A 23,131-nucleotide genomic window follows, 5' to 3' on the forward strand; every position below is an offset into this window, starting at 1 on the left:
TAGAGAAGTGAATAGAAGGTACAAGATAGGAGTTGAGGAGCTTCCTTCTCTTTCTTAGAATTGTGTAGTTGGTGGGAAGAAGAATTGCCTAGAGGGAGACACTGATCCAGTTCATTTCAGTAAAATATGTTTACTATATGCAAGATTTGTTATTAGACTCTGCAAGTGATTTCAAGAAAGGATGAGAGACCATCTCTGCCGTCAAAGTGTTTTTAGTCTGGTAGCGTTATTAAAGTACTCAAATATATATGATAAAAGGTATAATAAAGCCAACAGAGAACTGCAAACAAAACCTTCTGAGGTTCAAAAGGGGAATATATATCCGTGTTGGAGAATAAGGGTGTTAGAAAATATGATGTTTAAATTGTGTCTTAAAGGCTGGATGGACTTCTGACAAGTGGACATGTAGTCTGGGGAAGAGGGCTCTTAGGGTGGAGCAAATAACAGAGAAAAGACCCAGAGGTGGCGGTGGGGGGGGGGGGGGGGAAGGACCATATTAGGAGAACTAAAGGAAATCTAGTTTGGTTAGAATATTGGATACTTGTTGGAGAGGAGTGTGAAGTATTTGAGAAAACAGTTCGGGGTCAGACTGTGGGCATCTTAAGTGCCAGAGAGAAAGATTTGAGCTAAATTTGCTAGAAACGGAATTAGAAAAAGCCCAATCAGACAGATGATTTGGTAAAAGCTGTATTTTAAGAAGATGAATCCGGCAGGTTTCTTTAGGGTGAAATGAAGAGGCAGCCAGAAAGCAGTCCTCTAACAGATTGATTCTGTGCCTTGTATTGTGCTGTCAGGATACAAAGATGAATGAGATCCAGAGCCTGCCCTCAAGTCAGTCACAGCCTGGTGCCCATGAAAAACTAGTTGCTTTACCCAAAAAAATATTTAAACAATTTTTAAAAACATACAAATGTAGTATTTTATATTAATAGATATTTTAAAACTGTAATTTAATTTGCCAGTGGCTATTTCAGATGATCAACTTCTAATTATCTCAAATTTTCTATTACTACAAATATAGCTAGAATGATCTTTTATCTTCTTTGTGCAATATGTATTAAATGCTTAATGAAAGTAGTCTCAGATGCACACATGTGGACTCTGCACTTAATTTTTATATTCTTTGCTATATATTTAATCACCTAGAAATGTAAAAAACAACACATCATTTAAAAAAATTTTTTTAATGTTTATTTGTTTTTGAGGCGGGGGGAGAGAGGGGGGAGACACAGAATCCAAAGCAGGATCCAGGCTCTGAGCTGTCAGCACAGAGCCTGATGCGGGACTCAAACCCACGAACCATGAAATCATGACCTGAGCCGAAGTTGGATGCTTAACCGACTGAGCCACCTAGGAGCCCCACAACACATCATTTTTATATGATAGTTCATTTTGGTTGAAAATACCTGTAAGTAATATCTTACTGTTGAATTATTTATGGGAAAATAGAGTCATTGTTGGATTAATTGCTAAATATTTCCCCCTTAAGTTTCTCTCCTTTATTTCATATTTTTAGTGATCGATATACTTCAATTGGAATACCTTTTTTTTTTAAAGGGGAACTTCAATAAACTACCTATTTTTTTTTTTTTTAATTTTTTTTTTTCAACGTTTATTTATTTTTGGGACAGAGAGAGACACAGCATGAACGGGGGAGGGGCAGAGAGAGAGGGAGACACAGAATCGGAAACAGGCTCCAGGCTCTGAGCCATCAGCCCAGAGCCTGACGCGGGGCTCGAACTCACCGACCGTGAGATCATGACCTGGCTGAAGTCGGACGCTCAACCGACTGCGCCACCCAGGCGCCCCTATAAACTACCTATTTTAAAATAATTATCTATTGGTAAAATTATTCATTGCAAATTTTTTTCCTTTATAGTAGCATGTCTTGTGCAGTCATATAATAAAGAAAGTAGATAGTAAAAGCAATTCGTGTATTCTAATAACACTCATTTAAGTGTCATAGAATATTTACAGGTATTTTTATAGTATCATTTTACAACAGACTTAAAGGTAAAAGAGCTTTGTTGAAAGAACTATAAGATTGTCTCTACATTCAATTCATACTTTAGAATTTTTTTTGAAAGCCAGACTTCTAAAGCATATGCATATAGATAGATTTTTTTTTTCAATGAAGACTTAATTATGTTTTAAAGATCTTGATTCTACCCTGTGGGTTTCACAGGATTGGTTTTATATCCTGGTAATGGATTTGTTTCAAAGTAAGAGAATATTATCCTGTAGTTACTCAATCTTCACTATGTAAACTTCGTATTAATTAACTGGCAGAACACTCCTTTGGAGAATCGTAACAGAAATACACACATATTACATATTACTTTTTGATATAAATAAAAATAACGAGGTAAAAGACAACTTGGTGTGTCTGACCACAGCTCAGCTTGCCTCTACTTTTGCTGATAATATTGTAACAGGTTGTGATAGACTTTGGAGTAGTAAGGCTGGCATAATTTGATTTCTACAAGCTAATTCATACTGTCACTTTGTTTTCTTTCTAAATGTCCCCTCACAGCTCACTCTCCCATACCTTAGCACTTCTTGGGATTCTACTCCTAAAAAAGAAACAAATCACAAAATCATCAAGAATAAAATTATTCTTTCAAATGGTCTGATTGCCAAAGAAATCACAGCATTGCTAGAGATCACGTGTCATAATCTTTGTTCCTTTGCCTTTGGGCAGAACCAAACTTGTGAGGCTGTCCTATGTTTAAAAGTCTCCAGTGAAAGAGATACCATAATCCGTTGCAATATTTAACAACCCTCACTGTCAGGAAATTCTTTTATCCAACTTAAATAATGCATGTATCAGTTTAAGCCTTTATTTTTTCTTCAGTGAATATGAAGCCGACTTAACTTTCCCTGTGTAAGAGCTTTTCACTATATTTGAATATTCACTTTAATACTGCCCCACTGATACATCTCAAGTTTCTGCAGCTTCTCCATCATAATACTTTCCAACACTTTTATCATCTGTTCCTCTCCCCACTGAACACACTGCAGTTCTCTGTTCATTTTGCTTGTGGAATTCAGAATGTTAACCCGGACATCTAGTGAGAGGCTGACTAGTGCTAAGTGTAGGGTCTGATTATAGTAAAGACCCTATATACTATGTATACTCTGCACATTGGTGATGGATTTCCTTTTCAAAAAGTAGCCGTCTTTCTAGGCACTAATCTCCATACCTCTGGACTTCAGATTTCTTGTTTTGCCAGGTTTGCCATTCTCTTGATTGCCAGCGTAAGTTGTTATTCATTGTGATGCTTTTGTATCTTTTCTTCCATGTGCATATAGAGTCACATATTTGGCATATGTGGTTATTTCTCATTTTTTTTTCTAAGTGCTGCTACTGGTTTATTTTTTATATATTTTAATATTAAGATAAAATTTACATATGTGAGTTGCAGTTCTTAAGTGTACAATCTAGGTGTGCCTGGCTGGCTCAGTCAGGCAGGTGCACAACTCTTAATCTTGGGATTGTGAGTTCAGCCACATCAGGTGTAGAGATTATTTAAGTAAATAAAACTTTTTTAAAAAGGGTACGATCTAATACATTTTAACACATTTGTATACCTGGATAATCAACATCCTATTCAAAATATAGACTCTGTCTCTAATCTCAGAAATTTTCATCAGGCCAAACAACTCCACCTCTGATAGACAACTACTATTCTGATTTCTATTACAGTAGATTGTTTTCGCCTATTCTTGAAGTCAAAGAAGTGTGATTGTATAGTATCAATTTTGATTTTTTTCACTCACGTGTATTAGTGATTCTTTTTTTATATATAACTAAGGGTTCCATTTTTTGTCTAGTCTCTTGTTCATGGACTTTTGTGTTATGAATAGTGCTGCAGTAAGCATTTCTGTGACAAGTCTTTGTATGATCATATGTCTTCATTTCTCAGTTAATACCTGGGATTAGAATGTTAGGTCATAGAGTAAGTGTATGAATAATTTTACAAGAAATTGTCAAACGTTTTTCCAAAGCGGTTGAACCATTCTAGACCCCCACTAGCAACATATCTGAGTTCTGTTTGCTTTGTATCTTTCACAACATTTTCTGTTGTCAGTCTTTTTAATTTTAATCATTTTAATGGTTGTGAAAGCATATCTCATTATAGTTTTATTTTGCATTTCCCTGGTGACTAATGATGTTGAGTACCTTTACATGGCTATATAATAACTTCCTTCTTGAATTACATCTTCAAATCTTTCTGTTTTTTTTTTTTTATAATGTATTTATTTATTTTGAGAGAGTGGGGAAGGGGGGGAGAGAGAGAGAGAGAGAGAGAGAGAGAGAGAGAGAGAGAGAATTCCAAGTAGGCTCCATGTTGTTTTCACAGAGCTTGACGTGGGACTCAACCCCACAAACTATGAGATCATGACCTGAGCCAAAACCAAGAGTCAGACACTTAACCAACTAAGCCACCCAGGTGCCCGAAATCTTGTCTGTTTTTAAATTGCACTGTTTGTTGTTGATTTGTAGAAATTCTTTGTATTTCTGGATTCAAATCCTTTGTCAGATATATGTATTGCAAATATTTTCCTCTTTGTGTGGCTTGCATTTTTATTTTCTTAATTGCATTTTGATGAACAGAATTTTTCAATTTTGATGAACTACAGTTTATACATTTTTATGGTTAGTTAGGGTTTTGGGTTTTGTTTTTGTTTTTGACCCACCTAATCCCTAAGATAATCTCCTGTGTTTTCTTCTAAAAAACAGTTTTAACTTTTACGTTTGTTTTGGGGATTCATCTCAAATTAATTTTTGTATATGATGTGAGGTAGGAGTTAAGACTCATTTTTCCCCATATGGGCTTCTAATTATCCCAGAACCATCTGTTGAAAAGACTTTGTTTTCCTAAATTGAATTGCCTTGGCACTATTGTCTAATTGCCCATATACATGTGGGTTCATTCCAGTGGTGTTTTAAGTCTGAAACTCTGAACTTTTCTTTCACATATAATGTCATGTCTAAATTACACGAGCATATCTCTCTGGGATATTAATGAAAACACTGGACCAAAAAAAGTCTAAAACGAGGCAGTTGAATTAGATTGAGGCCTTACCTGACCTTTCTATTTAATATGAAAACCTGCTCCCACACACCCCTCTTCCTTTGTATTTTTGACTCTCCTTACCCTTCTGGGTTTCTGTAAGGATTAGGCAAAGACCACGCAGAGTTCCTCATACACAATCGTTCTTTTCCATCTAGTCCCACGCCCCCATGGGCAGGTGGGAGGTTTAGGAAAGGGCAGGGGCAGATTCCTTGCCAGGAATCAAGCTGTTTTTTAAATAGACAGAAACTTGACCTTTTACCAGGAAACATCCCTCATCCTGCCATGAGTCCCCAAGATCATAGCTCAAGTTACTGCAGAAAATTTTCCCAATAACTTTTCCTCCCCTTTGCAAAATTCTATTGTAATTATTAAACATGTGATGAAACAGAAAACTAATATTCAGGGCAATGAGTGACATAAATTTCCTGCATTTTATTTCCGTGACTGCATTCTCAATAGCAATCTTCCCTTAGAGAAATTCAATAAGATTTGTTTTCTTTAATGATTTGTCTGTCAGATGGATACTCCCTTTTTAAGGCCAGCCAAGAAAAAAAGCTATATATCATCTACGTGACTATTTCCTCATAACCACCAGAGGAGTTTAAAAGGAAAATATTTGTTTGTATGGTTTGCTATGTAATTTGCTTTACATTTTTCAAATGCCAGCAGTTTGCTTAGTACAAACTGAACTGCCCATTTCCAGAACAGATCATGTTTTTAGTCTTGTTTCCAGAGCACATTGAAGTAGACACCAGTTAGCAGATTAGCTCACATTTCCCTGTTTTTCTCTGGCACTTTCATGTGCTACAGGTTTGGAATGAGGAATGAAATTCTTTCCTCCGTATTCCTGCTCCTCCTGTGTCTCAGTGTCAAGTGCCCACCATATACTGTGTTCCATAGAAGGCACTGAAGACAGTTTCATGCCCACCATATACTGTGTTCCATAGAAGGCACTGAAGACAGTTTCAAAAAGATGGGTTCACGATCTGTCATTCATGAGGAGTATCAGAGGCACAGAAATATGTGCGTACATATACTGTGCAATACATTTTTTTTTTTAAAGGAATTTATGTTTTTTTTTTTTTTTTTCCCAACGTTTATTTATTTTTGGGACAGAGAGAGACAGAGCATGAACGGGGAGGGGCAGAGAGAGAGGGAGACACAGAATCAGAAACAGGCTCCAGGCTCTGAGCCATCAGCCCAGAGCCCGACGCGGGGCTCGAACTCACGGACCGCGAGATCGTGACCTGGCTGAAGTCGGACGCTTAACCGACTGCGCCACCCAGGCGCCCCTACTGTGCAATACATTTAAAGCCAATGAGCCCGACTGTCCACAGAATTGTCTTTTGTTTTTCCTTTGGATATGGTATTTTTACACTTAGTCATCCACGTCATAGACCTCAGCCACCTAGATAAATTCATTTTTTTTTTGTTTATTTTTCCAGCAAGAATTTATTCACAGACACTGAGGTAGGTGCTCATGATATAAAGATGGATAACACATAGTCCCAATCTGCAGGAGGTTACAGTCTGGTAGGGGAAACAGGCTGTAAACTGAGTAAGATGAAAGCCATAGTAACAGTATGCATAAGACATGCTGGATGAGCGAGCATGAGAGAAGCACTTTCTCCAGATTTGGGTGAGGCAGGCTTGGGAGAATCTTCCCCAAGGAGGCAATGGCCACTACATCTGGAAAACAGAGTCTGTCCTGCTGACCTGCACCGGAATCAGTCTCTGATCTTAGCCTTATTTACATCTGATTCCAAGCAACAGAAGTAGTCATGCTAGAGAAAATAAAAATAGAAGTGAAATAAAAGCATGTAATTATCAACTGCAGCTGTATCAAGATATGTGCTGGGGACTCTCAATGTAGGAAGATGGAGAGATGGGCTGCTCTTGAATTTTGGTGAAGGAGTATCTTAGTCCATTTGGGCTGCTCTAATACCACAGACTGGTTAGCTTATAAACAATAGAAATTATTTTTCACAGTGTGTCAGCACGGCCTCATTCTGGTGAAGGCCCCCTTTCTGATTCATGGCTGGTGCATGCTCAGTCAGTTAAGCATTCCAACTCTTGGTTTTGGTTCAGGTCATAAACTCATGGTTGTGAGATCAAGGCCCACATCAGTCTCCGATTCTACCCTACACAGATGTATTTATCTATTCTCTATACTGCAGTTCCTAGAAAAAAATGTAAGAGTCTCATATAATTTTTTTCTTAAGTTTGGAAAATTCTCTTTGTTCTCTTTCTGGATGATTGAACATAATCTTTTTTTTTTTTTTTTAACTGTATTTATTTTGAGAGAGACAGTGTGGGTGCATGCGAGTGGGGTAGAGGCAGAGAGAGAGGGAGAGAATTCCCAGCAGGCTCTGAGCTCAAACTGACCAACTGTGAGATCATGATCTGAGCCACCCAGGTGCCCCTGAACATAATCTTATAACCTCAACTTACTTCATTCTGTATTTGCATTTGGTTAAGTATTTGATTAAGTATTGACCGAATAAATGACTATGTATTATCATTTGATTAAATAGCAGTGAGAATACTGTCCAGGGAAATTGGTGAGAAATCTGCTACTTTGTCTCCTGTCCTTTTAACCTTGGGTTTTTTTATTTTTTGTTTTTTTCCCTCTCTCCACCCTTTCCCTAAGCCGTTAATATCACTAAAACAACGAGGTTGAAAGCAATAACTGGCTGATTGCTATTTAGTCATGGGTTGGGATAGAAACTCCCTAAGGGCTTATGGGTTGGGTTGTAGAAGCTGAGGGTGAGGAGGAGTGGAAAGAGTGTATGCAGTGTGAGCAGGAGCTGAGTGCACAGGGCACTAAAGCAGTGCAAAGCCAGCTTCAGCCCACTTTCTTGAGGCACCATGTCTGGAGTGGAGGAGAAAGATAGGCAACCTGGAAAGAGTCTGCTTAAGGAGAATGCTGAAGAAAATGAGCATGCAAGAAAAGATGGCAGTGAAATAGTAAAATAAGGACCAAAAAACGAATAAATGTGAATGAAGAAAACATGTTTTTCTTCATTTCTGTCTATTCACAACTGCCATCCTCAAAGTGCTGGTAGATATGATTAGTCTGATGAGAAAATTTTATGTGACAAACGTGGGGTGGATAGCAGATGGTAGCTTAAGAGAGTGATCATCAGAGAAAATGTCTCAGCACAGTGCTGTCCAGAAATAAATATTAAAGGAAAGAACAAATAAGAAATGGACTATTATGGGAGTGCCTGGGTGGCTCAGTCAGTTAAGTGTATGATTTCAGCTCAGGTCATGATTTCGTGGTTTGTGAGTTCAAGCCCCACATCAGGCTCTCTGCTGTCAGCATGGAGCCTACTTAGGATCTTCTCTCTCTCTCTCTTTCTCTCTCTCTCTCTCTCTCAGAAAGTAAATAAACATTAAAAAGAAAAGAAACGTAGGGTGCCTGGGTGGCTCAGTCAGTTGAGCGTCCGACTTCGGCTCAGGTCATGATCTCGCGGTCTGTGGGTTCGAGCCCCACATCACGCTCTGCTGACAGCTCAGAGCCTGGAGCCTGCTTCAGATTCTGTGTCTCCCTCTCTCTCTGCCCTTCCCCCACTCACACCTTGTCTCTCTCTCAAAAATAAACATTTAAAAAATTAAAAAAAAAAAAGAAATGGATTATTATGGAATTATGGGATTCTTAGTCCTTTCTGATACTGCTTTGGAAAAATAACTTGTAATACTTATTTTGGATGTTTGTTATATTGAGGTTGAAACATTTCAAGGGATGGTCAAATAATATTTGAATAATAATCCAACCTAGACATCTTGATATCAGTACGTAAGACTTTTTTAACTATTGAAGAATATTTTTGCGAAATACTATTGGTATATTCCGATAGATTTTCACTTTGTAGGGAAAAGCCAACATGTATTTTGTTGTCCAAAGGACATTTAAAAAATCCTTTCCTGAACCATTTTGCTACTTGTTACTCTGTGTGTATTACTTTCTATTACTGTAATTTCTTTATGCTTCAGTTCTTTCTGGAAAGTTTTTGAAAGTCAAGTTGAAATCAGCCATAGTTCATGCCCATTTAGATTTAACTAAATTCTTAAATTATATACACCATGGTGCTGTTCCTATGGCAAGAGTATCTTCCAGATATTCTTTTTAGTAGGTCATTGAATCTTTTTTACTTTATGGAGCAGTAAGAAATGCATGAAGGAATTTGAATTTAAAGAGGCTGTCTTGCATGTATATCTGGGCATTGGCATTTAGAGTCTATAAAATAAATTGGCAGTGAATGTTTTATTTACCCATTAGAATCTCAGCTACATCATCAAGTACTGCTTTGCTAGATATATTGGAATACACTTGATGATACAAAAATGGAGTGTAGAGTATTTCATCAAAAATATTTGTGTGTGGGTCTCATAAGGATTTTAATGTCATGTAAAATATCTGTATACATAATGTAGAAGCAAAAATTACTTTAAGAGTAAAACTAGCCCACTGTCATATTTATTCCTTTCTATATGACCAAAATAGTCACTGTTTATTGAAATGTATTCCAGATTAAGAATCGTTATAATAGCTCACCTGTCTAAATTGCCAAGGTTTTTGATAAAGCTGGCAGCATGAATGACAGCTGCAAACTCAAGGTTAGACTGCAGAGTCCGTTTCTCTCTGGCTTTCTCTCCTTTTAAGCCTCCCTTTCATGTGTAGCCAAGTGAAATGTAAGCTCTACAGATCCTCAGGGGCCTTGGCCTGATGAGAGGATACAGAAGAAAGGCAGCAGTTTGGAAAGCCTGCCGAAGGCACGGGGGGCAAAGGGCCTGGGTGATGACATGACTCCCAGACCTTTCAAAGGAGATGAATGAGAAGGCAGTGCCTCCGTGGGCCCCGGACGTATTTTACCCACAAGAGTAGTCTGAGGCTATCCAACCAATTGTTTTGACTTTATCCTTCAGATGTTGCAAAAGGAAAATTCATTCTTTTATTGCCCTTCCAAGTCGTGTAACCATTTATCCTTAATCATCTGCAGTCTGTGTGGGAATAAGTCTTTTAAAGATCACTGAACTTTGCTTGATTTGAAATCAGAGTAGAATTCATTTTATTTAATGTGGGAAACCTTCTTTTGAGAAACTTGACACAATCTGGCTTTTTAGCCTCTTAGAATTTAATTGAAAAAGAACACCATAGAAAAACACAGCCAGATGCGCAAATATCTGCTTGTGGATTAGATTGCCGTAAGCTTTATGATTCTTTTTTCTGTGGTTATTGATCACTGAAATAGCCTTAGCAGTCAAGATTTAGCAAAACAGTGTGAATTAATGAATTTTAGGTTGCAGTCACAGGGATGTAACTAGGCTAACCATAATGGATATCACTGTTATCATGAGTTTTATCCTTACCATTCATTGTATTAAGTATGTGTGATGATTTTAGGGGTACTTAATAGATTTGCTTTGGTGGAAAAGTTAATAAGTCCATTGGGCCACTGGTGTGTGGAAGTGATCTGTGAAGAAATAAATTCCTTCGGTTTCCACGTGAGCATATCACAAAAGAACCATACTGTGGTTTTTTTGGGAATTTTACAGATCTCTTCAAGAAGCAATTCAGAATGGTTTCTAAGAGTGCTAAATGTGTATCTTGGTGCATGGATTTGGCTGGCATGGATTTGGACAGAGTAGGCCAAACAGAGCTAATTGAGGTGGGGAAAAAATCGAGAGAACAGGCCATAATGGTGAATAGAGTTATTTGTCACTGAGTTTGTAATAGGATTTTCAATTAATTCATGCAGGCTTCCAATGCCTTACATTAGCCCTGTCAAGATGAACTACAGCCACATCTAAAATGCCATCCCCTATTAAACCGTGCATGTCAGTGAATTTGTAATTTCTTCTGTTCAACCAGAAGATGAATGGATTCCACTTAGAAAACAAATGTGTGCTTCAGAAACGCACATTTCAAGATTCCAGCACTTCCTTGGAGGAACATTCTTTGCATTGCTATACAGTGAATATGTATTAAAAATGTAATTGCTATGTGAATTCGTCCAAAAAGGAATAGCATCCAGCTGCATAGAGACAAATACATTTTCAGGTGCTGTGTTTCACTGGTGAACAAGGCTTTTCATACTGGGCAGTGACAATGATGATAATAGTTCATGGGTGTGACAGCAGTTACTAACTGCTGGGTCTTTTGTAGCGGTTTACATACATTAACTCACCAAATCCTCACAGCAACCCAAATGAAGAAATTGAGGCACACAGCTAGTAAGTGGCTGAGCTGGGATTCAAACGTAGACATTCTGGCTCTGGAGTCTATGTTTCCAACCCTTACGTAAAACTGCTTTATCATGGTCCCATACAGCTGTGTTCCAAGAGTTGGTTTATTACAGGACTTGTCAGTTCTCTGTCTTTGACTCCATCACTCTTGCACTGTTTCATAATAATATTCATTTCTATGTTTATTTACTATTATTTCCTCAAGCCTGCCTTGGGAAATATTGTTATATTTTGATAACCAGACTTCAATAAATATACAATAAAGTAGAGAATGCAGTGAGGCATCTCTGTGAGAGTAGACAAAAATTAGAGTCCTTCCTTAGCATTTGGCACTGAAGGGGAATATGACTAAAGTTCACAGGATTGTGAGGCTCCAGAGTTCCTGATGGGCATTTTCCTTCTGCAGAAACCAAGGGGCACAGCAGAATTGTTTATGAGATTAGGTCACGGTCAGATAACAGAAGTCATGCCTTCATAGGCAGGATCTTAGGTCAGGGTCCAAAAGTCAGAGGGCACATGAGGGTTTCAGAACTTCTGGAAGGCTCAGCTCCTGTCTTCTCAGGATATTGGCCTCTAGAGCAGTTCTCATTAACCAAACACATCACATGGATCAAGCCAACACAAGATGACTGCCAATAGCATTTTGAGAGCCAAGAATTGGCTATTCCTCTTAAGCCAAACAAAAATATTTAACAAAAGAAATTTGGCTTAGGAGCAAGCCAGACTCTAACTCTCTGACCAGAAACCAAAGTAATTTTAAAAAGTGTATTACGAAGTTCTGTTGCCTCAAGAGTATTAAACCGTGATCCACTTTTTTGGGGAGTGGGGAGATGGAGGAGCACAGGGAGAGGGCAGTACTGTGAGTAATGCTTCTTCCTATTCATTACAAAGATTAAGCTGTAAAAAAAGAAAAAATTCAACTAGTTAAAGCTTGTGCTTAACACATAGCTATCTGTCCGCCTGCCCACTTCCTGTCCATTTTCCACTCTCATGCCAATCTCATCTGCCTGACTGACACATGCTTCTTACCATGGCCATCTGTATTTCAAACCTGTGAGGGCTTGTCTTTGCCTGAAGGACACGGCGATTGAACCTCTTTAACATGTCATTCAAGATCTTCCATGAATTAGCTTCTGTCTACTTCTCCTACACTTTATATTCCATAATTCCTGCATTCTTTATAAAACTCAGTCCCTCTGCACAGTGTGCTCCATGTCTTTGCTGGTGCTGTGCCCTCTGGTGAGAATGCCTTACTTTTATCTTTTACTCCAGCTTTGCCTGGCTAACTCCTATGTATCCTTGAAGGCTTGGCTTATGTGTCACTTCCTCCAGGAAGTGTTTCATTTTCCCACCTGCTAAACTCCAGAGACCTGCACTCTGTGTTGAGTTGACCTTGACTAAAAATAATAATACAGTTAAATTTTTAGACGCTTTTGGATCATTCTTTAATTAAAACTCATCTCTTTCCCTAAGGGTATACCTCAGTTACCTTGTGCCAAAGCGTTATACAACTACGAAGGGAAAGAGCCTGGAGACCTTAAATTCAGCAAAGGTGACATCATCATTTTGCGGCGACAAGTGGATGAAAATTGGTACCATGGGGAAGTCAACGGGATCCATGGCTTTTTTCCCACCAATTTTGTGCAGATCATCAAGCCGTTACCTCAGCCCCCACCTCAGTGCAAAGCACTTTATGACTTTGAAGTGAAAGACAAGGAAGCAGACAAAGATTGCCTTCCGTTTGCAAAGGTAAATTTAGAATGAGATTTTCTGTTTGCCAACTCTTTCTGTGGACCCAGATACACAGGAATATGGCTTATATTTCCTTTCACAAAAAGATAAAATAGTTTTTAAAAATACCTGTGCTTTTAAAAATACCTGGAAGCAGTTTTCTTAAAGTCACAAAAAACTAGACCATTCTTTTTTTTTTAAATTTTTTTTAATGTTTATTTATTTCTGACAGAGAGAGAGAGAGAGAGAGAGAGAGACAGAGGAAGCATGAGTGGGGGAGGGGCAGAGAGAGAGGGAGACACAGAATGCCAAGCCGGCTCCAGGCTCTGGGCTCCAAGCTGTCGACACAGAGCCCGATGCGGGGCTCGAACTCACACACTGTGAGATCATGACCTGAGCTGAAGTAGGATGCTCAGCCGGCTGAGCCACCCAGGTGCCCCTAAAACTAGACCATTCTTATATGAAAGATAATTTTGTTTGATAGTCTGTGTGGTATCATTTTCATATTTATAGCCTAAATTTAATTCTAAGCCACTTTACACGGTATGTGTGCCACTCAGGGATTTTAGCTTACTGAATTATGAATAACAAAATGAAACATCATTACTTCCTTATTTTATACATAAATTTCTTTGCTGAAAGCACACAGGAGTATATCCACTGAATTGATAAAATCCTTTAAAATTTTAAGTCGATAAACACAATAGTGTTTATTATAAAGAAAAGCAGTAGGATATGCATTTAAAGGTGGGTATTTGGTGTATTATCAGAGAGAATGTGAGAAGAGCCTGAAAGCCAGTCTAAAACGGAAGTTCAAGAGGCTGGGGTGAGTAGCATTTAAGGTTGTAATTTGTAGATCTTAACATAATGAGCAGCCAACCCCTGTATAGAAGGAGTTTATAGTTTTACAACGGTCTGAAAGAACCAACAGGTTGTAGTGGCCACTTAGTTTGTGGCAACATTGGATTCATGTACTAAAGATAGGTCATGGCATTTTGATTCATTTTCTCTTGAAACTTGAGCCCCTTTATTGAAAAGGGAAATTAAGTGATGAACTTAATGGGATCAAAGAGACTAATGTTTGCTGTTTCTTCAGGATGATGTTCTGACTGTGATCCGCAGAGTGGATGAAAACTGGGCTGAAGGAATGCTGGCAGACAAAATAGGAATATTTCCAATTTCATATGTTGAGGTAAGTTAATCTGTAGAAAATTCAAACATGTTAGTATTCAGCTTAGTAAACAAATCTTAATTAAGCAATTTGGGTATTACGAAGTCCTTAACAGTCATTTTGCAATATATACACACAGTAAATTCTTAGGTTGTGCACCTGAAAGGAATACAGTATTCTATGTCAATTATATCACAGTAAAACTGGGGTAAAAAAAGAAAGACAAAAACCTAGAAGGAGAAGGAGGAAATGGGGAAGGAGAAGAAATCGTCGTATTCACAACACAAAACATCAGGAATGCCCTGTTCCAGATCACTGGATGGATTAGGAAGAATTCCTCCATCCACCTACAGTTACTGAAGACTATGAAATGTTTGAAACTCTTTACCTTATCCCCCTGCCAAAAGCATTCCTGTGTCTTGTTAAATGTTACTGTATGCTTCCTGTCAGTACCTATATTGTTTGCAGGTGTTCTATTCTGTTTGCCAGCTTTGGTTGATAACGTTCTGAGTGAGGTGGGAAGTGAGTGTATCTGTGTACCTATTTCTTTCCTTATCTGCCACGTCATCAGAACCAGAATGGTGATTTGCAGAGTAGGCCTCTAATAAACATGAAATAAGTGAATGAATCTTCCCCCATGTCATCCCAGCAACACCTTAGTCCCTTCTCCCTTTTTTATCAGCTTTACCCAGAAAGGTTACGGCCAGCCTGACTCAGTGAAATCTTTATAGACAGTATCTATAAAGTAACACGGTTCTATTATTTTAAAGAATAGCACAAATTAAAAATGAAATAGGATGTGACAGTTTACAAGAGGCCTACATCATGTATCATAAGCATTCATGTCCTTTAGTTATAAGAATTTCTTGCTGAAAATTGAAGGCATTTTTAAAGAATGAGACACAGCCCAAACAACCATAAAGGGTTAGCTGAGGTCACAGAAGGATTCTGGAAGATGGGAGTTCTTAGCACATATCTGTGTGATGGATAAATAAGGGTTAACCAAGAGGAATGGAAGAAGAACATTTTTATGGCAGGAAGAACATCCATGCAGGAAGACTGGAATGTGCAACAGCCAAAAAGTAAGAGAGAACACCGATTGTTTGGGGGAACTGAAAGTAATTCTGTTGCTTAAGATATCAAAGCATGTATCTGAAGCATATGAGAAGGAAAAACCACCAGCACTTATTTTCTCATCTTTTTATCTGAGGCATTTGTTTTGGTATGATTTTGAAAACTAAAATGACAAATTGTGTCATTGTAGTTAGCACTCAATTTTTCCCATAGACAGTAAGATTGCCAAAGATTTCATTAAAAATCAGTTTGACTACTGTATACCCATGGAAAAATAATTCAAACCATGTATGAGCCTTGAATTTTATCCATACCCTTCAAATGTTCCTATTTATTGAAATATTTTTTCTCCTTTGAAAGTAAACAACAGGAAAAAAATTCTTACATCTCAGGCAATCCTTTCTGTACATTATTTATATATATTCTAGCTGTGGGTCATGGAAAATTATAAGCATTTCCAAGTATTTGAATAGTTACACTGAAAAGCATGGGTAAGCACAAGATTAGTAATGAAAGCCTGTCTTTACTTGTTAGGTATTATCAATATTACATGCCAATACTTGGTTTGTGATGCATGAAAAAGGATTGCTATACTTTTGTTACTGAGCAGGTGTAGAATTGTGCAGATAGGCGTAAACGATCCACCCCCGGCAAATCCAGAGTCACTGTGAGTCACTCGGGTCATTAGAATTATTTATTCTAACTTAAGTTGGAAAGATAAACATCTACCCAGTGGAAGGTTTTTTCATTCTTCTGCCTCCTTTATTTCAAATGAGTATTTTTCTCATTTGAACCAGAATTTTGCCATTTGAGACACGGTAAACAAATCATCTATCTCTAAGAGACTATGAACATTTCTTTGATGTCAGGCCATCAGATTGAAGTCTCTGGTAGGAGCAGAGCATCTGGGGATTAGTAACACCTGGTTTAGCCTTTAGGGGAATTGAGGGGAGGCAGATTTCAATAGGAATTTACCAAAATTCAACTATTTAAATAAAGTATAGACTGTCTTACAAGACAATCTTAGATGGGGTAAAGCCAGTTATAAGGAATCATAAACAGAGCCTTTTTCCTGAATAATGGCCTTTCTCTTGCTCTGTAAACCACTTCAGGGTCCAGACTGTCCCCAGTATAAAAACAGGCTGTGTTATAAAAATCCATTTGTAAATAATTTTCTTATCTCTTATAAATATACATTTAAGTCTCCATGGTTGTTAAGTGATTTTGCTTTTTCCACAGTGCTCCAAAAACTGTTACCCCCCAAGAAGTTCTGGGAGGATCACATGTATAACATATTTTGAAGGGTCTGGCATGCTGTGTTTTATGCATAGTGGTTTGGAGCTCAGATTAGTCTGTAATCCAGAATATGCCAGAGTATAGTATGATCAAATAAAAGAATCTCACCACCACATATAATGAGAGAAATGAGTTCACAATTGAATTCTGAGTCCCAGAGTGACATCTTTGATCTCAGCAAAAGCTGGAACTCCCCCTCAACTCCTAGCTGGTTGGCTTTGATAACGGAAATGTTCAAGGAACTTGGTTGCGGCAGAAACTCTAAACAGGATGGGCCTGAGGATGGGATTGTGGACCTGGAGTAGAACCATGGGGTCAGAGGTTCAGCTGTGGAATTAGAGGGTAGGGTAAATTGAAAGGAGCTGAGCATTAGAGGTCGGTAAAGAGAATTTAGTGGGAGGATTGAGATAGAAATAGAAATGCTGTTCGAATAGTTTGCCTTCCCTTTTTGTCTTCAGTTGTCCTTTCTCTTCTCCCTCCACATCCCATAACTGTGTACTACAGTCTGTATCTGTATTAGAATAAGGTGATAAAATGGTATAGCAACTTGCAAGCAAATGGCCCCTTATTAAAGTACAAAATTCTTCAAGTTTTGAACAGAGAAGGAGCCTCTGGTTGAGAGGAATGAGTAGGGCAAAAAATGGCCCTATAAAGGTCCTTGAATTTATCACTTGGAGCCTTTGTTCAAGCTCCTAAGATTGGGGTTGAGTCATAGAGGTTGTGGATTCTATTCTGCTTAAATAGGATCTGCCTAGACTTGAGCAAGCTGGAAAGTCATGAGGGGTAGGGGTCTCTTAGGGAAATCTGGGGAATTCTTGAAGACACCATGCCAGAATATGTATAAAGGGTATATTTGTCAAGGACTGAATGCAGCTTAAAAAAAGAAACCAGTAGCTTTTTTCTTTATTTGTTAAAAAATACCAGTCTTCTGTAAGATAGGATGGAAGACTTTAACAATGTCTTTAATTCAAAGCTGACTCATTCAAGTTTAGCAGTCATTTGAACAAGTATGACATGATTCTTAGCAAGCAAAAAAGTTTGAATGAAGTAACTGCTAAATGTGGGATTTGGGATGTTTTTCAACCATTGTGTATTGTAGACTCTGGTGAACTATAAATTTTATTAAGTTTATCATTTTATGTTGGTTCTTAGTCATTCATTTGAATATCAATTGTCCAGTTTTTTTAACAGCAACCAAAATATTTAATTATTTAGCAACCTGTGCCTCTGCCATAGATATAATATAAAAATAAGCATTCCTTTTGCGCAGATGGCATGAAGTAGGTATGCCCAATAGACAACTATTTTTACTCTTAAGTCACTGTCAGAATTAAGGGCTATGTTTCTTGTTTTTTAGATCTGTGATCAAATGTCACTTCTTCTGACAAACTTTTCCTCACTACCTTATCTACAGTAGTTCCTTTTCATCTGCTTGCTTTACCTCACACATTTGGTGGTATGATTGTGGAGAAAAACTTGTGCCCTGAATCCAGATGACTGGAATCAAGTTTTCACTCTACCACTAACTGACTTTGGGCCTTTTCTTTAATTTGTAAAATAGAACCACTTCCTAGGGTGGTTTCATTCCAATGATACTTCCAAGCAGTGCCTTAGCACCTATTAAGAGCTGTATAAGTGATAGCTGTGATTATTATCACCATTGTTATTATTCCTTTAATAATTTATTTGTTCATGTGGTTACTGTCTCCTAACTCTGCCTGCTCCCAGTAGAAAGTGAGCTCCTGACAGCAGCACCTTGTCTTCATTCTGGTTTACCTTGGTCTCCTGAGGTCCTTGTACAGCATCTGCCCATAGTAGACTCTCAATAACTATTGGTTGTTAGTTGCTCATTTATACAACCTAGGCATACATTTCATATATTTCATCATTGATTTATCTCAGTGTTATTTTAGGAAGTTCTGTTTCTCAAAGCTGAAAGGTTTGTTGTGTTACCTTAGTGAGATCTTTTTTTTAATGAGGCTAGGTGAGGGTTTGGTTGTGTCTAGCATTTTTCCAGACCAAATAATAGTAGCCATATTCTGTGGGTTAGATTTTGAAGCCTGTGCTAATTATTTATCTTTAACATACAGAAAATCCCCAAATACTCTCTGTATGAATTTTCACCTGCTTGGGATTATTCCTTTGGCTTACTTTGAGCAGAGTTAGGGTGGTCTTGTTGTCAAGGATCCTCATTTTTTTAAAATAACTTTTTTGAGTTATAAGTGACATACAGTAAACTGCACATATTTCAAGTATATAACTTGATGAGGTGTTATTTGTTGTGTTCAACTTTTAGAAGCAACCCATAGGCGAATCTTGGGACATGTTTCTGTGGCTAGGGAATAGAATGAAGTGTTATCAGCCTTAACAGTGGAAAATCATATGTGCAGGTCTCAGAGGGCACAAGTGGCCTTAAGGAATGCTAGCTTCCTCCTCTACAGAGTTGGGGAATTGGGAAATCTCATCTGTGCTCCAGGAAGAAGTAGAGGTTTAGATACATAGTTTGAAGTTGTCAAGGTGACTGACCCTTGCAGGAGCTCAGAATAGCAATAACTTTCTTTCTTAACCTAAAGCCTTTCCTCTAGAGAATAATGAGATCAAAAGACCAAAATAATAGTTCTTGATTTAATATCAGAGAGAGTTGCTTGAGCAGTATAAAAAGATATTCTATCATCTGTATTTTTGAGTGTATTCTTTTTCTTTAAAATTACAAAATAAATTGTTCAGTTAATTGAAATCATTTTGTAAAAAAGAAATGCAGGAAAGTTAGGGGGAAGTTGGAGAGAATAACTATACTGCTTGGCATTCAAACTTCCCCTTCTATTCCGAAGTAAATTAATTTTTATAAAAGAAATTTAGAGAAATTGTTGGAAAGTCAGAAGGGCAGAATTACTGTGTTGCTTACCACACTTCTTCCTTCAATTCTGAAATAAATTAATTTTTACAAATGAAATTTAGAGATATTGTTGAGAAATCAGTAAGGGAGAATTACTCTGATGTTTGGCATCGTACTTTTGTCGATTGAGAAATACAGCAAGACTGAAGGGCAAACCAAAAGTTTTTATTTGGGGTCTGAGAATTATAATTCAAGAGACACAGATTTGAGCAGGAATTGAAAATGTGTTCCAAAGTTGGGAGAAAAGAGGAGGGCTTTTAAACGCAAGAGGGGATTTCCAGTAAAGCCACATAAATTGTTTGTCAAGTATTATGATTGGTGCTGACAGGTTGAAGCTATTCTTATCTGTCCATGATTGGTTGCTAAGGGCTATCATGAAGCAAAAAGTCCATTTCTAAGTAAAAGAAAAAAGTTCATTTCTCTTGAAATGGCAGAGTTGCAGCTGGTGCTCCAGGATGCTTGTGGTTTGGCAGTGACTTATATTTTGAAGTTCATCTTTTCTTTCAGGTGGGAACATGCATAAATGTCCTTAATGGCCTCCCACCTCCATTTTAAATAGCTCTCCTGGCAAGACTGACTCCATTTTGATGCTTCTTTCACATTTCTCCCCCTTTGATCAAAATCTTTCCTCAACTAATAGGTCATCCAACATTGGTATAGGTGTCCTCTGTACTAGGAAGGCTAGTTTTTAGAAAGTCACATCCCACAGAGGAGGGAAACTAGAGGCAGGGTGTTTGGTCTGTTTGAGGAGAGCTTGTGACCACAATTATGCAACAGGGAGATTTTCAGGAGACAAAGCTTAGGCACTGTCTTCACTTGAGCAGTTTATCAAATTTATGATGGGAGCATGAGGAAGTCCACATGAGTAGGCTTGGCGTATCATTTGAAGCCTTTGAGCAATGATTTTGGTTTCCTGAGTTGTAACACTGAGAAATGCAGAGTTAATAGTTGCATTAAGACAACGAGATTAATAAAACAGTGAGTAATATTATTTGTGGCCCCATTCTTAGGATGGTCCCCATCCCAATTGGAAGCCAGCTGAATAAATATGGAAATCTAAGGTTAAACAATCTTGTTATTCCAGGGGAGGGAGTTCCTTTTAGGGGTTTGGTGGGTTTGAAAAGCTTAGTTGTTTCCCATTCCACCTGGCTGGATGCATTAACCCAGGTGCAACAGGAAGTATTTGTGATAGCACACATCCCTCCTTGGGCATCCAACAGGTAGTCTAAAGCTATGTTGTTGTCAAGGACCACACAGGAGGGAAAATCTAAAGATTTCTTTTGAGCTCTAATGGCTCTGGAAGTTGATCTGGCCATTCTGTTTATAGTTTGGGATAGGTTTCATATCAAGTATTTGTTCCATGCAGGTACTATCCCAGGCCAGGAACTAAAAATTTTCCCAAACTAGGCTGTTTCTAAAGAGTTGACCCCCAAACTAGGTTGACGGTTTTGGGAGTGGCCACACCTGTTGTCCTCATTCAGAGGGATTTTCATCAGGTTAACCTTTAATTATATTAAGGACTCTCTTTTGTCTTCCTCGTTTCTGGGAACCTTGAGTTATTAATTTAAGAATTGTGAATGGAGTTATTATATAACCCAGGAGACATTTTCCGAGGAGTCTGTCTAAACCATTGAATGTCTGTGGTTTATTTTTATATGCACAGACAAATGTGTCCTGAGGGTACACAAAGTACACCTGCTAGTGTATGGTTATTTATAGATTTGTTTACCAGTATGGAAGAGGGTTTATGATCAAACGAAAGATCTGTATGTAGTTTAGTGTAATTATTTTTTTCAGGAATTGAGTGGCTTGTTTGCCCAGCTTATAGATCTCATTTCTAGTTGTTAGAAGGTGTTACATGGAGGGTCAGGGCAAGATATACAGAAGGATATCTATTTTTGATTCAAGCCATTGATAAAGGAGGGCTCATGGATATCGTTGGTACTCCGTTAGACAGGGGGACCCAAAATCATGGGGTATGTTTTGCCTGGCAGCAAAACTATCTTGACACAGTAAGTGGAGCTTGAAGGGGTTGTTTGATTTGTGGTACAATTCAGAAGGGATGAAAAATTATTGACAGGTATAACAAAGTTACCATAGAGTTGGTAAGGGACTTATGATGATATGTCCAACAATTAGATAAGTCTCCTATTTTGGCCATAGACTGGGATAACCAAATAAGGGTATTTTTATGCCAAGTTTCCCTGTGGACTAAGGACAGAATGAATAGGATCAGGGGAATCATCCTTGGGTATAGTAAAATCAGAACCCTTTAAACAGAGTTAAACAATTGAAACCAGGAGGAAAAAGAAGAATCAAGTGGAGTACAGTTATTGCTGTAACAAGGAGTAGGATACCGAATATTTCATGAATGTTTATTGGCTAAAGGATTTAATATACAGGCCTGGTCCAGATTCTTGGGAAGCAGTCTGTATCAGGTGTCATATGCTTCTAATCCTGGCTGAGTAGTCTTCAAGATGGTCCTGGGCTGTCTGGAGCCTTTACTTTTTTTTTTTTTTTTTTTTTTTTTTTTTTTTTTTTTAATTTTTTTCAACGTTTATTTATTTTTGGGACAGAGAGAGACAGAGCATGAACGGGGGAGGGGCAGAGAGAGAGGGAGACACAGAATCGGAAACAGGCTCCAGACTCTGAGCCATCAGCCCAGAGCCCGACGCGGGGCTCGAACTCCCGGACCGCGAGATCGTGACCTGGCTGAAGTCGGACGCTTAACCGACTGCGCCACCCAGGCGCCCCATGTCTGGAGCCTTTAAATGTAAGGTCCCCAGTGGCTTCAGATGACCATTCAGGAGCTGATGCACTTTTAAAATGAATCTATGCATCAGTACCCTTGAGTTTAGCAGCACAGAGATTGGTTAATAATGCTTGGTACGATCCTTTGGCTGTGAGGTATCTTTCTGGAGATGACGTTTCCAATAAATATCATCACCAGGTTACAGGTCATGGTAATGTATGTCTTTGTCTTCTGGGAGCATGCTGTGAAAAGGTTGCTCTATGAGCTATAAGTTAGTTTTGAGGGCGTTTATGAGTTCCTTGCAGTAGATTAAAAGGTCTCCTTTTCGGAAAGCTGGTTCATATATTCCTTCCATCTAGCCTCATAGGTCTGCCAGTGATTAGTTCAAAGGGTAACAACCTGCTTTTTCCTGTTGAGCGACACCAAGGGCAGAGCTCTGGGCCTAAGCACTTTAAAGGATTCTATGGGTTTTGCCAATTGATTTTTGATAATCCTGTTGGTGCATTCCACCACTCCTGAGTACTGGGGATGGTAAACACAATGAAAATGTAGGATGTGCCAGATTTTACAGATTGAATTACCTGACCAGTGAAATGGAAACCTCTGTCATTAGGGAGTTCTGAGGGAATTCTACAAATGAGAATATTTTTTTCCCAATAGTATTTTACTCACTGATGAGGCTGTGGCTCTGTGGTATGAAAATGCTTCTACCCAGTGAGAAAGCATATGGATCATTACCAATACAAATTTGTATCCCTAAGAAGGCTGCAACTGGATGAAATCCATTTGCCACACAACAAAGGGACCTAAGATAGGGAAAATATTCCATAGAGGTATGAATGGGTTTTTAGGGGTTTATTTTGAACAAATTTGTTATTTCT

At 38.2% G+C, this 23,131-nt stretch overlaps 1 protein-coding gene across 2 annotated transcripts in view; it reads left to right on the plus strand.

Annotated features, from left to right (window-relative positions):
* Window positions 1-23,131, plus strand: part of SH3RF1 (SH3 domain containing ring finger 1) — a 181,660-nt gene that overhangs the window by 101,790 nt on the left and 56,739 nt on the right. For both annotated transcript variants that reach the window (XM_045463487.1, XM_045463480.1), the window contains exons 3-4: window positions 12,804-13,079; window positions 14,158-14,253. In XM_045463487.1, coding sequence (XP_045319443.1) covers window positions 12,804-13,079; window positions 14,158-14,253 — 372 coding nt within the window. The remainder of the gene's footprint in view (window positions 1-12,803; window positions 13,080-14,157; window positions 14,254-23,131) is intronic.

Source organism: Leopardus geoffroyi, chromosome B1, assembly GCF_018350155.1.
Source record: "Leopardus geoffroyi isolate Oge1 chromosome B1, O.geoffroyi_Oge1_pat1.0, whole genome shotgun sequence".
In the NCBI taxonomy this organism is placed as follows: Eukaryota; Metazoa; Chordata; class Mammalia; order Carnivora; family Felidae; genus Leopardus; species Leopardus geoffroyi.